Genomic DNA, 16589 nt, shown 5'->3' with positions numbered 1-16589 from the left:
TAAGGCCAGGAACAAAGATTTTAGTAGGTAGGTATTAATACTAGTTAATATTTCGTAATATTTTTAAGAAAATCGACCATGTACTCACAGCATTATCCTCATGTTATTTGTTACAACTTTTAGTAATATATAAATATAATTAACCATTAACACATTTTTAGAGTTATTTTTATTCATAATAAATATAGAGCGTATTATGTTTGTATTTGTTTTTCTGCCGACCACAAATTCAACGTTAATACCGTAACTGTAACCTATTTTAAAGTTAAATTTACTTTTCACTCGTACTTTATATGTATAGTTTCATAACAATATAAAAACATAATTATAATTTCCACTGCTTCGCAAAATCGATTTAAATCGAATAAGGAAATCGCAGCATATGATTACATGACGATATAGTTCCGTGGTGCACCACTATTCTTAAGTTCGACGTGAGTTCGACGGACAAAATAACGTCTACCTTCACTTTGTCTCGACAGTTTGAATAGCCTATTTTTATATCGCTTGTTTTAAACGCACGCCAAGTCGGACTCGTCAAATTAAAGCCGCAATGGAAAACTAGTTTGACGGCCGTACGTCAGCTAATGTTTTGATGATAGAAATAGGAAAATCGTGTTTTTTATTTAATAAAAAATATTTTAGGACAAATGGTACTTACCGATGATAGGAAACACTTTGTTTAACACCCTTGCTTTTATTGGTGCTGTTTGAACAGTTAATTATCGAATACCGACCCATTTTGTATTTTTCACTGTATGTCACTCGCGGGCAGCGGTCGGGAGCAGACTGACTTGCGCGGCGAACAATGTTGCTCGCTATTTAACTTTTCCGCACGCGAAGTAGATACACTTTTTCCTTCTATCTTGATTTAGTTCTGTGAGGCACACTCAAAGATTATGACCACAGAACTAAATCAAGATAGAAGGAAAAAGTGTATCTACTTCGCGTGCGGAAAAGTTAAATAGCGAGCAACATTGTTCGCCGCGCAAGTCAGTCTGCTCCCGACCGCTGCCCGCGAGTGACATACAGTGAAAAATACAAAATGGGTCGGTATTCGATAATTAACTGTTCAAACAGCACCAATAAAAGCAAGGGTGTTAAACAAAGTGTTTCCTATCATCGGTAAGTACCATTTGTCCTAAAATATTTTTTATTAAATAAAAAACACGATTTTCCTATTTCTATCATCAAAACATTAGCTGACGTACGGCCGTCAAACTAGTTTTCCATTGCGGCTTTAATTTGACGAGTCCGACTTGGCGTGCGTTTAAAACAAGCGATATAAAAATAGGCTATTCAAACTGTCGAGACAAAGTGAAGGTAGATTTGTTATTTTGTCCGTCGAACTCACGTCGAACTTAAGAATAGTGGTGCACCACGGAACTATATCGTCATGTAATCATATGCTGCGATTTCCTTATTCGATTTAAATCGATTTTGCGAAGCAGTGGAAATTATAATTATGTTTTTATATTGTTATGAAACTATACATATAAAGTACGAGTGAAAAGTAAATTTAACTTTAAAATAGGTTACAGTTACGGTATTAACGTTGAATTTGTGGTCGGCAGAAAAACAAATACAAACATAATACGCTCTATATTTATTATGAATAAAAATAACTCTAAAAATGTGTTAATGGTTAATTATATTTATATATTACTAAAAGTTGTAACAAATAACATGAGGATAATGCTGTGAGTACATGGTCGATTTTCTTAAAAATATTACGAAATATTAACTAGTATTAATACCTACCTACTAAAATCTTTGTTCCTGGCCTTAGGCAAATTATATACCTACTAGTGAATTGTTTGTCATCACACGAATACAGGTATATACTTACTTCATTTCACAACGAAGATGAACATCCGATATTTTTAACTTCGGCGGGCATCCCGCACGCAACCTCCACAATCGATCGAATGGGTTACGCGGCGACAACGTTCCCATCACTAAAGTACACTCGTGACGTCATAGGCTCGACACAAAACGTTACACGCTCGGTTTCGCTGTTAATCGCCGAGCATTTTCCTTCTATCTTGATTTAGTTCTGTGATTATGACAGATGGTGCCACCTTATTAGACCATTGCACAGATAAAGAATTTCATACGTGAGAGGGACAAGAAGATATTTTTTTCTTTCACACACATATGAAAGACAGTGACATGCCTAGACACTTGCACAGGTCGGCACCTGTGCAAGTGTCTAGGCACACTGACATTTTATCCCGCCAGGCGGCCCTGGCGGGATAAAATGTCAGTGTGCCTCCTCATTGTTCCTATACAGGCTTATATCGTGGTTTTTATGGTGGCCCATGAGAGGAATTACTCAACTTGACTCGGGGAAGTGCCTGTCAGTTCTCACAAATCGGTGTTTTCTAGATTTTGATTAAATCGGAGTCAAAGAGGATCGAGTATTATAGAGAGTCACTGTCGAAGTAAAATGTGTAATCACAGTGCATAAACTGCCATCTCTTGACACAGGCTTAAAACCTTTGAACCTCATTTTTGACAATTTGGCCCATATTCTTAGCATGATGTGTTTTATTATGTCAAATATTAATATTGGTGCCATCTAGCTGAGTATACCCCAAAGGTGTAATTCCATCTACGCCACCATACCTTTTTCTGTATGGTACTGAGTTACGTTTTTTTCTTAGACTTTATCTGTCTATACGGAGTTATATATGTCTTTGATCGGAGTGAAGAGAGGCAATGTTAACATTTCGTCCACGGACCCAAATCGGGTGTTTTGGGGTAGACTATATTTGAATTATACATAGATAAATGGTCAACCTACAACCTACAAACTTATTCCACTGGCGTGCTAAGACGTACACAAACCCTTACTTATTTAATTATGATTGTTTTGTGGTGTGTCTAGGTTCACGCCCCTGCACCAAGCGTCACAGCAAGGACACACGCTCATCATCCAGCTACTGCTCAAGAGTAATGCTGATCCTAACGCGCTATCTGCTGTAAGTACCATTAGTTACTTATTATGTTCGCGCGATGACCCAAAGCAGGGTCCCCCCGCTACGCTCGCGAAACGCTAAATGTGGGGGGACCCGTAAGTCTTGGCCTCCAACACAAGAGCACGCCACTTTGTGCGGTTTAGAGCGACATCACTCCGATGCCGGGTTCACGGAGATCTGCCTCCACTCTATCCGTCCAACGATATTTAGGATGGCCGGCAGGACGGCGTCCAATTGGACAAACCAGATAGGCCCACTTGACTGCCCGATCCTCGCGGCTCTGCCACGATATTGGTCTAAGCGCGACAGCGGTGAGCGGCAGCCATACGTGCGAATGAAAAGTCCCATTGCTGTGTCTCGTTCCAATGTATGGCCGCCGCTCACCGCTGACGCGCTTAGACCAATGTCGTGGCTGAGCCGTCACCCATCCTTATGACTTATGAGGATTGAGGCCATTCATCGTCACCATCCTACTTGCGTTATCCCGGCATTTGCCACAGCTCATGAGAGCCTGGGGGCTTCTGACAAATAATCGCAAGATTTGGCGTATTTACAAGTTTTTTCATAAGCGACTGCCAGTTGATCTTCCAACCCGAAGGACAACTAGGCCTTAATGGGAATAACCCCGTTTGGCTTTCTCACAATGTTTTCCTTCACCGAAAAGCGATTGGTTTTCCATTTGGAAAATATCAAGTGACATTTCGTTCGTTTTGTTTTGTTCGAAAAACTTCACCTGCGATCTTTGGATTGAAAACCGCACGCACTTATCATAAAAGGCACGGACAGTAAGAGGGAAGGCCCTTTTCAAAAAGCCTTTCATTCCAACATAGACGGCTTTTGCTTACATTGTGTCTACGATAAAAATTATATTAATAAAATAATGTTGATAGTTATTAGAGAAAATAATAAACATCATACAATGTATTTATTTATTGTACTTTTATCGTTGTGTTCCTTTCGTATCATTTATTACTTATGAACTTAGGTCTTCATTAATATTTTAACCTTAAACATTACCCTTTATTTTGCGTAGTATTTCCATTACGTCATTCCTCTCGAAATGAGTAATTACGAGTACGTGTATTCTAATTAAAGATTCACGATTTGACGTCACTCCTGAATTCACCAGTCGCTTAAATCGATCAATATCAGTCATTCCTGCATACAAAACGGTGAAACGGTGTGACGGTGCGCAATATTGTTCTAAGTAATTTATAGGAGTTGATATTATTGACCATAGGTACTATTTTATCGGAAGCGCTGGTAGCCTAGCGGTAAGTACGACTTTCGTTCCGGAGGTCGCGGGTTCGAACCCCGGCTCGCACCAATGAGTTTTTCGGAATTTATGTGCAAAATGTTATTTGATATTTGCCAGTCGCTTTTCGGTGAAGGAAAACTTCGTGAGGAAACCGGACTAATTCCAATAAGGTCTAGTTTACCCTTCGAGTTGGAAGGTCAGCACGGGAAGCTTCCCGTGCAAATGGCAGTCGCTTTCGTAAAAACTAGTGCCTACGCCAAATCTTGGGATTAGTTGTCAAAGCGGACCCTAGGCTCCCATGAGCCGTGGCAAATGCCGGGATAACGCAAGGTCTCCTGCCTCAATGATGAGGTACTATTTTATCGATAATTCCGATATACTTTTGAGTGTAAGCTCTGAGTGCTCGCTCATATTGGGTGTTCGCTGCGGTGTGCATGTCAATCAATGGAAGCTCATACAAGTGTCCTTAGTCTGTGAGCCTACCCCGCTGCACGCTACGCCGACCGAGCGTCCAGTCAAGCCATAGTTTTAGATTCTTTGAGTGTTTATACCGCGCTTGTCACCTCATCATCTCTCCTGCAGATTGTGTTGTAAAATTGACACCCGATGATTATCTGTCAACCGTAAAACGATTAAGAAAAGTATCCAAATACATTATTTATTCTCATTTCGATATTTTAAAATCCCGTTGTCTTACAGAACGGACAGACGGCATGCGCTATCGCCGACCGCCTTGGCTACATCAGCGCTGTGGAGGCTCTGCGGCCTGTCACGGAGAACACTCTTAGTCAAGCCGTCGGAGATACTGGTAAGTGTTAAAATATAATATATAGTGAATATCACAGATGTCATAATATACCATAGATCAAGCAAACGTATCTACTTAGCGTGTCAAATGAACTCAGTGAAATCCACTGAGTTGTCCGTCTTTACTCGCAGCTTGCAGCTTTCGGGCGTCAATTTTTGTAAGTTGAAGTCAACCAAAACATAAAAAATGCCTCGTTACGTGATATTCAATTGCAACAACACAAAAATTATGAACAATCAAGAGCCTGAGACATATTTAAAATTACAGGCAAGAATCAACTTCAGTACAAAATTTGACACGCTCGGCCCCTATACATATATGAATTTGTTTCTTCTATCTAAATTAAGTTCTGTGGTGAATATACTTTAAGGCTGAAACATTCACTCGAACAGCAAATTGAGCATTCACAATTTTATCAGCGTTCGCAAGAACGAATATCATAAGAGATTTTTTTTATTGCATAAGGTACAATAACATGACATATTTAAGCAGTATACATTTTAGTAGTATAAAGGAATTGATAACTATTAACTAATGTCTATATCACAATAACAATTGTACACAACATTTTATTTTAAGTAATTTAAATCCAAACTATCTATGTAGGTATTTATATGATCCTGATACTAACATGCTAGTGCATAATAAATGAAAAGAAACACAATTATCAAGACAATATCTTGAGGAAAAAGTAGGCACCATGTGCATTGTAATGTTTGGTCTATATCGGAAACATAACTCGACATTGATATTTATGAAAACCACGCACTTGTAAGAAAGCCATCACCAGTGAGTATTAAGTAAATTTTGCTTATCTCCAACTACACCCTGAATAACCTAATTTTAAAACTTGTTGGAACAAACTGATCACAAGCCAAAAGCATTTAATTTCAGCATTGGAGCTAAAAAAAAACGAGGATGTGTTGTGTATTATAATAAAATTCTCAGAATTATCAAATACCTACATATGTAACTCCGTATAGACGGATATAGATCTAAGAAAAAACGTATCTCAAAGCCCTAAAGAAAAAGGTACGGTGGCGTTACACCTTCGGGGAACGCTCGGCTAGATGGCGCTAATATTAATATTTGACATTTTAACACATATCAAGCTAACAATATGCCAAATTGTCAAAATTGAGGTTCAGTGTTACAGCTTTGTAATCGAGCGAGATCTATGCACTGTGATTACACATTTTACTTTGACAGTAACTCTCTATAATACTCGATCCTCTTTGTCATTTATTATGTCTCGATTCGAAACCACATTTTAAAAGGTTCAAAGGACGAAAGTAATTTAAACACGAGTTCGTCAAAATGATTGTTCAACAGTTAAATCGAATAACGGGCTAATATTTCCAGCACGAAGAACAATTTATTAAAATCCTATAAACGTGTTAGTCTATCACGATTCTTATTTTAATTTACCGTCCATTGAAATCCTTGAACTTTCCATTGCGCTGGCAGGTTGCCAACTTGCCATTGATATGGCATTGCAGAAATACATCAACCAGTACTTTCATTGTAATATAACCATATGGTGAAGGCTTAAGGTCCAACCTAGAGATGGGCCGAATATTCGGTATTCGGCATATTTGGCAAGATTTTCAATGTTCGTATTCGGCCGAATAGTTCGGTTACATTGCCGAATATTTACCGAATAAACAAAGTAAATAATAACTAATGAAGATCTTACGTATTCCATTGCATAATAAGCTCCTATTTTTGTAGCTTTCAAAGGAACTACTAAAAATGCGTCAAAATATAAACACAATTGTTTTGTAAAAAAAGTAAAAAAAAAACCGTCGTTTAAGAGTTGAGAAGAGTTCATAGTTGTTTATAACTAAGTTTTAGTTATCCACTAAATCATAAGAACATAGTTGTAGTATGTATAACAATTATCAATCATTTCATAGTTTAAATCTTAACATTCGCTTTAAAAATATGGCGTAACCGAATATTCGGCCGAATGTTCGGTTCGGTAAGAGCTGAACCGAATGTTCGGCCGAATATTCGTATTCGGCAAAGTCCATATTCGGCCCATTTCTAGTCCAACCATAATCGATCAGTTAAGATGGTCCGCTTTTCATACAAGTCGTCATTAGTGTCATTACATACTATTACCACACCTCGGACACTGGCGATCAAATATATGAAAGAGGCGCGTTCCTAGCACACAGTCTAAGCTCGTGTAGAACGCGTACTATGCTTGTATGAGTGGAATATTAAAAATAAATTATGACGACCGGGCTGGCGCAGTCGGTAGTGACCCTGCCTGCTGCGCCGCGGTCCCGGGTTCGAATCCCGGTAAGGGCATTTATTTGTGTGGAGCATTTGTTCCTGAGTCATTGTTTTCTATGTATATGATTTAGCCTTCTTGAGATATTTGGCCTCAGTCAATCTGTGTAAAAATGTCCTATAATATTTATTTTTTATTATTATATTTATTTTATTTTATTTATATATTATATATATCGTTGTCTGAGTACCTACAACACAAGCCTTCTTGAGCTTACCGTGGGCCTCAGTCAATCTGTGTAAGAATGTCCTATAATATTTATTTATTATTTATTTTATTTTATATGACAGGTCAACTGGCCGTGTTTTTGACAGGCGGCAACTGTGAGGTAACCGAGGGGGTGGGCGGCACTTTTAGCGGGGAGCGGGAGTGGCCATATTGTACAATAGTATTCTTTATTATACTGTGCTATTACTAAACATGTGTGCACATATCCACTTTTATAAATGATTGCGCTACACTAGTAGAAAAACTTTGATTTAGACAGAAAGAACGCTAGAGCACGCTATATCTTTCGAGATTTCAGATGCTCTGTATGACCTTCATATATTTACACCCCATATGTTATTGCAAATGATTAAATTAAGATCCTGTTTAGTGTTTATCCAAATTCTCAACATAATAACTTACTCCCACTTTACCTATGTAGTTATTTACTATTATCTCTAACCTCCTATAACACTCAATAACTCTATTATCTCTATTATACCTCTCGACCTCCACTCTAGATTAATTTAAATAACCTGCACATAATATAGATCCATACTTAATATTATAAATAGGAAAGTGCCTGTCTGTTTGTCCCTTTTTCACAGCAAAACAGAGCGACGAATTGACGTGTTTTTTTAAGTGGAGATAGTCGAAGGGATGAAGAGTGACAGAGGCTACTTTTTCTCTCTTTCAAACCCCCGCTTCCTAAAATGGGGGGGGGGGTTGTTATAAATGTGCTTACTCTTGGCCACAGACTATAGCCAAGGCAAAGACGTGGCCTACTACGATGGAGTGAGTTCGCCTAGAAGATGCCTGTAACCTGTAACATTCCGCAATTTACGAATTCAACGCAAGCGAATCTGCGGGCAAAAGCTAGTATGTTATACACAGCGCAGTCAATATTATTCAATTGGCGAGATTGTTTCTCGTTTAACCTACACAATATTCTTCTCTGAATGAAAAAGGGCGTAAGTCCGTAGAATTTATAAGGAAAGCCTGTCATTTAGTTCAATTAGGGCAGTGAATGGATTATTGAAGCCCGACGCGCGGACTGTGCTCACAGCGGTTATAGGAAACAGCGTAGTCACTTCATTTATAAAATATCAAACAAAAACTATAAATTGAATGTGACAAAAAAATCTCAAGACCCCTTACGCCGTTTCTTACGTGGGCGACCGTCGCGCGACCGTCGCCGTCGCGTCTCATACTTCCATATCGATAAGGTTTGATTTCTTATGCGTCGCATCGCCGTCGCGCGACCTTCGCGCGACCGTCGCCCACGCAAGCCACGGCTTTACAGTCCGCTATCTTAAGGCACTGGTCCCACCAAAACCGAGTAAGCTATGAGCTATCGGCTATAAAAACGAACAAAAGATACTCGCCTCCGTGTAAATAAAAGAGACGCGAAGATAGCGCGGGCGAGTTATAGTTCGTAGCCGAGCTATGAGCTACAAATCGCTCTCTCTCTCTCTTTTATTTACATGGGAGCGACTAATAATACGGGGAAATTAGCTAAAATTACGGCATAATTAATGGACCACCAAAAATGCCCGTGTGGTCACGGGTTAAGAATTTCACCACCCCCTTTCTTCCCGTGGGTGTCGTAGAAGTCGACAGTGGGATACGGGTTAAATTGTGGCGTAGGCGAGAGGCTGGCAACCTGTCACTGCAATGTCACAATTTTCGTTTTCTTTCAACCCCTTTTTGCCAAGAGTGGCACTGAAACTTGAGTAGTTCATGTGCTCTGCCTACCCCTATAAGGGATACAGGCGTGATTGTATGTATGCGCGGTATGCTTATCCATACTAATATTATAAATGGGAAAGTGTGTGTGTCTGTTTGTTTGTCCGTCTTTCACGGCAAAACGGAGCGACGGATTACCGTGATTTCTTAAGTGGAGATAGTTGAAGGGATGGAGAGTGACATAGGCTACTTTTTGTCTCTAGTTTGTAATAAATAAGCTGTGACACTATGATTGATCCGCGTGCAACCGCCGCGCCGCAACGCAAGTAAATTTAATGATATCCGCTCCTTCGATGATCTAATAATGTTGTCCCTTGGCCTGTCGCCAATGCAATGCGCGTAAACTGCCCGCCATATTGTAAAGCTGAGTCCATATTCGTATTCACCATTTTTAGCCAAAACCATAGATTAAATATACCTACATAAGAAGATCTTACCATCCATACATTAAAATGCGACCGCCTAACAACGCGCATGCATACACTACACCACACATAGATGGCGCCACAAAAAAAAATGTCTTGTAGCTTTCGATTATACCTGTAGATGGCGTTAAGTGTCACTTTTGACATAGATTTATGGCTCGAAAGTGACACTTAACGCCAAACTACAAATAATCGATGGCAACAAGGCATTTTTTGTGGCGCCATCTATTTAATCTATACCAAAACGCAACAAAAGTGTGTACCTATCCTCCTGAGTCATGGAAGAATTTGTTTTGTTGTTGAATTTGGAGCCTTTTGTTATTCAATAAAAGTTCAAAATAAATTTTGGATTATGTACGAAAATGTGTACACGAGGACTAAGGAGGCTATATGTTTGATTGACGTCAAAGTCTTCAGATGACAGACCGATTTCGATTTTTATTTTTACGTGAAAGAGAAAAACATGTTCTAAAAACATTTTTTGTAGACATTCGTTACGAATCGAATGAGGAACAACGCATATTTTTATGATTTGTAATTTGTATCTTTCATTTTCACCGTTCCTAAGAGATGTCAATTTTGAGTCAGAACTCTTTCCATTGGTATCATTGATAGTTTTTGTGTAAAAACATAAACATTAATGTGGACGTAGACTTATGTCAAGGCGCTCATATATCTTAATGCATATAAAATGCGCTCAGATCTGCACTGAATGTTATGTGAATTTGATATATCTGAGAACGGGATAAAGGTCAAATTAGTTTTAGCATTGAGGTAATTTTGATGTACGTCGACAAATGTATTACAAGCCCCAAATATGAAATAATCTTCGACTTCATTTAACTTTTTGGAAAGTATGAAAATTGTGTATTTTTACTAGCTTTTGCCCTCAGCTTCGCTCGCGTTAAATTCGAAAATTGCGGAATGCTTCATACAAACTTCCACCCCTATTTTAGGTAGGTGGGAGTTAGAAAGAGACAAAAAGTAGCCTATGTCACTCTCCATCCCTTCAACTATCTCCACTTATAAAAATCGCGTCAATTCGTCGCTCCGTTTTGCCGTGAAAGATGATCAAACAAACAGACACACACACTTTCCCATTAGTCTGGATTTTCGACTTTATTTAACTTTGGGAAGGTTTCTAATTGTGAATTTTTGTGTTACTTGTGAATACTTATGTCCTTCGTTTTTGTCTGAGAGTATTTATGATTCCCGAGTTTATTCAGGTCAAGTCAATAAACATCGGCCGCTTTGACGAAGATGATTTATATTCAGAGAAACTGTAGAACTGTTTCTGTTTTATTATGTTTTCAGTGACGCGGTTGGCACTTTGAATTTGAATGTCGGTCCGCCCTTGCAGTTTTGCAACGTTATTGTTTTATGTTTATTTGGTACGGTCACCGGCAATAATATCGCACAAAAAGAAAGCTGAAAAAATGTGTCGCTTAAGTGCATTTTCACATTATCCGATCCTATATCGGATGTCATGTTCATATGAAACTAAATTTAAATTTAGTTTCATATGAAGTTTTCATACAGTCGACTACAAATAGATGTAGGTATCCACTTTTTCACCTTATTACAATGCAATATGGTGGAAAGTGGTTAAAGTACAGCGGGACAAATCTCGACTAGGGAGAAATTGTAACTAATTATTTTTTTCCATTATCACACTATAATTTTGAGCTACATTATTGTATCCACTGAACACACCTACCATATATAACCGGTGGACGCTATTTAGTTACATTTGCCCCCCAGTCGAGATTTGTCCCGCTGTACCTCACATCTCATCGACTGTACCTTTAATAAGTTTTTAAGGCTTGTTTACACCGTGCACCGGATGCGCATGTGTAGATATATTATTATACAGATCTTTATGGGAGGTGACACACTGGTTTTGCGTGGAATCAAGTTTTGTACACGCACGACACGTACGTGTAAGCGTTTCTCCAAACCTATCCTCCAGAAATACATAAAATTTGCGTGACTGTTTAAGTAGAATATGGAGAACTTGTCATTATACGAGTATTATTACCCTATGTAACCCGTATTCCGCAAATAAATTCATTTCAATTCATTGACACGGAATCGGCTCTAGCCGACCAAAGCTCGCGTTAGTATGAACTTATATTTATATTTATTTGGAGATCCAACAGCTATGACATAAGTATATAAGACACAGTAGATACGGGAAGTCAATTACAGGAACTAGTAAGTAGTGACAATTTATATAAGAATAACTTTTGCCCGCAGCTTTCCTCGCGTTAGAAAGAGACAAAAGTACCCTATGTCACTCTCCATACTTTCAACTATCTCCACTTAAAAAATCACGACAATTCATCATTCCGTTTTGCCGTGAAATGCAGACAAACAAACAGACACACACACTATCCCATTTATAATATTAGTATATGTACATACAAAACTGTCGTTATGAAGACGCTTACGCGTCGTCGTCTCCGAACCGAACGCATGCGTACTCATTAAAGCCGAAGCCGATTCCTCATCGATAGGTTGGGTAGAGAGAACCTAAATTTACGCTCACACGCAGTTGAATATGTCTGGCCTTAAAGGGAAGGATTATTTAATCCAACTGTATAAGTATCACTATAATAATATGTACTTAGACATATAAAACTAATAACACACGCCTCTTATGCGCTCGGCGCATCATTGTAAGAAAATCGATAGATATTACAGGACAATGAGTATGCATTATGCATTCGACTTTATTTGCTGGTACAAGTTGGTGAATCATTGTGATGCTGATGGGACGGCTTGTTGACTGTTTTTAGTAGGGTGACCATGTCAATGTAGTATAATTATTTTTCTTCTGAGTTGTACCGCGAGTTCTTCTTCTGAGTCGTAAATTGCACCGCGCTAACGCCGTGTTTGCGTGGGCGACGGTGTCGCGATCGTCGCCGTCGCGTCTCATACTTCCATATCGATAAGGTTTGATTTCGTATGCGTCGCATCGCCGTCGCGCGACCATCGCGCGACCGTCGCCCACGCAAGCCACGGCGTAAGTGGTACGTCAAGTATGGAAAGTTACGACCCAAAAGCGAAACCGAAAGTTTCGGCCAAAAAATCATGTTTCGGACGTAGTTTCGTTAGAGGAGTTTTTATATCCAATGCAAATTAGAATCGATAAATTACTTCTAGAAACTGACCAAGCACTCTCAACCTCTGCCTGCTATTTGAAATGTCAACGGGTCGGTGGAACGTCATCATTGAAAGCTATTAATAGTTATTTGTTATACAAGGGGGCAAAGTTGTATTTTAACGCCGAGTGTGGAATTGAAAAACGAGCAAGTGAAAGGATTCTATAGTTGAACCACGAGCGAAAGCATAGAATCCTGAATTAAACACGAGAAGTAAAATACATTCAGTGTAACACAAAACTTTTCCCCTCACTATAGCGAGGAAACTACAACGCAAAAAATGCATTTATCACTGCTTCCAGTAGTTCCACAGGTGGTAAATCATCTTTATTACTTGATTCATCTACTTTTATCAATTTTAAAGTAGTTAATTTAACTTTATTCAAGGTCAAATTACTTTACCCACTAGTGGATAAAATGCGTTTTTACCCGCTGGTATTAAAGGACAAAACACGTGTTTCCGAGCTAGTGAGGGGAAAACCCTATTCACACATTTAACAAAGGCACACATGTCTGCTAAAATTCTCTTGACGACTCGATATGTCCGCTTTACATCAGGCGGACCGTATACTTGTTTGCCACCGACGTAGTATAAAAAAAAAATATGTACCTAAGTACCTATACTTACTTAGTTGTTGCCTGTTGAAAGAAAATATTGTACTTTTGATACAACATATATAAAGTAATGTAAAAGAAAAATGCTGTCTTCAAATGACCTAACCCCTAGCGACCGGCGGAAGGTTCGGTTTCGGCCGAAAAATCATGTTTCGTTCGTAGTTTCGGTTTCGGCCAAAAAACGGTCGAAGCTTTAGGCCGGGCCGAAACATACAAAATCGTACTTTTTGGTTCCTGATAATGATAAGAGATCTAAAACCAAATATTGAACTCTAGAAGTAAACAACTTACATATACAAGATTATGTGTAGGGTCTAATTATGATGAGTATAAAAGCGATTGTACTTATAAATTTTTTTGGCGATTTCAACAAATCTTCTAAAGTTTCGGTTTCGGCCGAAACTAGAGCCAAGGCCGAACCTTAGTTTTCGGTTTCGGCCTGAAAACATGTTTCGGTCGGACACTAGTAACTCGTAGACACCCTACGTCTATTTCTAAACTCTCGCGCATCGCTGTCCAATTGCACTCGTTATCTAATCTCGGGGGCGCGAGTCATTGGGCCAACGACGTCAAACTATACCTACAATACTAATTGTACCTTATAGAGCCACAGTTCAGGTTCAAATTTAAAAGAGCTGATGAGGCTGTACCGACGTCAACGCATTCTAAATTGGTCGGTTGGAAAATTAACCTTATAAAGATTGATTGGAAAGGTTCAAAATAGCATGAGATGGTTGCAGACGACTTTCAGCAGACTCTGAAACGTTTAGTATGAAAATTTTATCTTATGTATATTGCTTTATAGTTTAAAATATAATAACTACTTAGTGTAAGATGGAGAGAGTATCTGTAAAATAGTTGCTCAATGACCATTCATTATGTTCATTAATGACAATTTCTTTGATGTGCCGATTGATTTACAAGATTTTGTGTAATTTGTTTTATGAATGAGATAGTTATGTGAATGACTCTTTGATAGTATTTTGTAAGCGGAAGTACATTAAAATGATCTATTATTTGACAATTTAATGAGGAATTATGTATGTATGTATGTAAACACTTTATTGTACATAAGACAAGTTAGGACATAGAAATACAGTATAGTTATGGTGTACAAAGGCAAATTATTTATGTGTTTTGGTACAATATACATTTTTATGTGAATATGGCTGGAATTGGTGAAATCTACAGGATTAGACACGTAGTCCACACCGTGTTTTATTGAATTCCGTTAAAAAAAAAACACGATGTATAGCTAGTTTTCTAATATTTTTCCTTAGCTATAACACCCTACCCAAAGTGATGAAAATAGCTCATGTTTGTACATAAATCAGTCTCCGTGACTCCCTGTATAAAATTTTATACACAATCCTTCACCCGTAAAATTGGCTATATTTTTATCCCCGTCACCTTGATGCCACCCCTATAATTTTAGAAAAGAGGTAGATAAAATTAAACTTACGGCGGGCGGGTGGTCTAGTGGTAATGACGTTAGCCGCGTAAGCTGGGTTCGATTCCCGACTCGGCCACCAGTGGGCCTTGTATTTTCTTTCGTGTATGATATCTATTTCAATTTATAAATTACACTTGTGATTTTACTTTAACAATACCCATATTGTTAAAGTACATACAATCAGGAGATATCTGTACTCAGCATATTATTAAACTGATCATGGAGAAAGAGGTATTGTTTTCACGTTTTAACGATTTCCAAAAAAAAAGAGAAAAAAGGAAATAGTACATTATGATACAAGTGCGTAAAAAAGGAAGTTCGAAACGAGTGGCCATAAATTAAAACACGACCGAAGGGAGTGTTTTAAATCGACACGAGTTACGAATTTCCTTATCACACGTGTATTGTACGACGTTTTTCAGTACAGATGACCCTCCGAAGTTTCGACCTGACAAGAAAAGGCCCACTTTTCGCACTAATGCGTAAAAAAGCACCATCTGTACTGAAAAAGTTATTTTATCGCGTTCGACTTCGACCCGTGAGTGACTTGAAAAAGATTTCCAAAAGACTTTCTTGGCTAAGTGCATCTATGTGTTATATGTGTAGACAAATCGTATATGCGGTATCATATTTATTATCCTAAAAGCCACAAAGAACACTACATGAAACACCTACATATTTTGAGAAAGTCTGAACTCTCGTGTGATAAATATGTATGCGTCACTGAGACAGTAAAAAAAACATGATTGCATTTTTACGATTCTGTTTACGGAAGCCTAAAAAGGGGAGCTAACGAGCTATTAAAGTCCTGAATCTATATATAGCGAAACTTAATGGTAATGACTGGTAGACGGACACTCTAAATAGTTTATATGGACGGCCCATGGAGTCTATTTATGGACTTTGCAATCTGCATGCATTGATTTGTTTGCAGTTGATGAAAAATAGGCTTTATTGTGTTGATGTTGGTAATAGTCGAGTAAAGTTTGGTTTTCTGTGGGCGAGAAGTAATACCTTAAATGTTTTAGTACTTTTTTTATTTATTTTCTTTATTGGAGAAACAACAGAAGTAAGCACAAACAAAATTACATCAGATACGATATACACAGTTCAAGAGATGTGCACCTACCTCCTAAGACGCTCTCACTGAGAACTATTCAAAATATAGATAAGACACTTATATTACTACAGTAAATTAAGCTTAACGCACTTAACGGCTAAGTAATGATGGAACTAATGAGGTATCTCTATTCCTACAGCTTGTATATAAACACAATAAAGTGATTAATACTACTAATACTAATTAAATTGTACAAATAAAGTATCAAGTTGTCTGTGCCAAAATATCAAGGACTTGTTTCTGGAAACTTGTTCTACTTGTATTGTTCGGATTATTCTATTGTTCGGATTAATCCCTACCGCTTCTTTCCGCCATCGCCCTACGCGACAACATTTCCATCGTCATCATCTAGATGGCTGGCAGTCCTCAACTGTGCGTTTCTCCAGAAACTTCCTGCCCCGCACAGCTAAACTGTGGAATGAATTGTCGCCTGCGGTATTTCCGGACCGATACGACCTTCAAATCTTCAAGAAAAGAGCGTACACCCATCTTAAAGGCCGGCAACGCACCTCC

General features: G+C 38.4%; 1 protein-coding gene across 4 annotated transcripts in view; it reads left to right on the top strand.

The window, feature by feature from the left end:
- LOC125237404 (ankyrin-3-like) overlaps positions 1 to 16589 on the top strand; it is a 311117-nt gene that overhangs the window by 204012 nt on the left and 90516 nt on the right. For all 4 annotated transcript variants that reach the window (XM_048144441.1, XM_048144440.1, XM_048144442.1 and 1 more), the window contains 2 exons: positions 2891 to 2984; positions 4939 to 5047. In XM_048144441.1, the coding sequence (XP_048000398.1) occupies positions 2891 to 2984; positions 4939 to 5047 (203 nt within the window). The remainder of the gene's footprint in view (positions 1 to 2890; positions 2985 to 4938; positions 5048 to 16589) is intronic.

The sequence above is a fragment of the Leguminivora glycinivorella genome, chromosome 21, assembly GCF_023078275.1.
Source record: "Leguminivora glycinivorella isolate SPB_JAAS2020 chromosome 21, LegGlyc_1.1, whole genome shotgun sequence".
Classification (NCBI taxonomy): Eukaryota; Metazoa; Arthropoda; class Insecta; order Lepidoptera; family Tortricidae; genus Leguminivora; species Leguminivora glycinivorella.
Note: the sequence above shows the minus strand (reverse complement) of the source record. Positions and strands in the feature narration are given on the sequence as shown.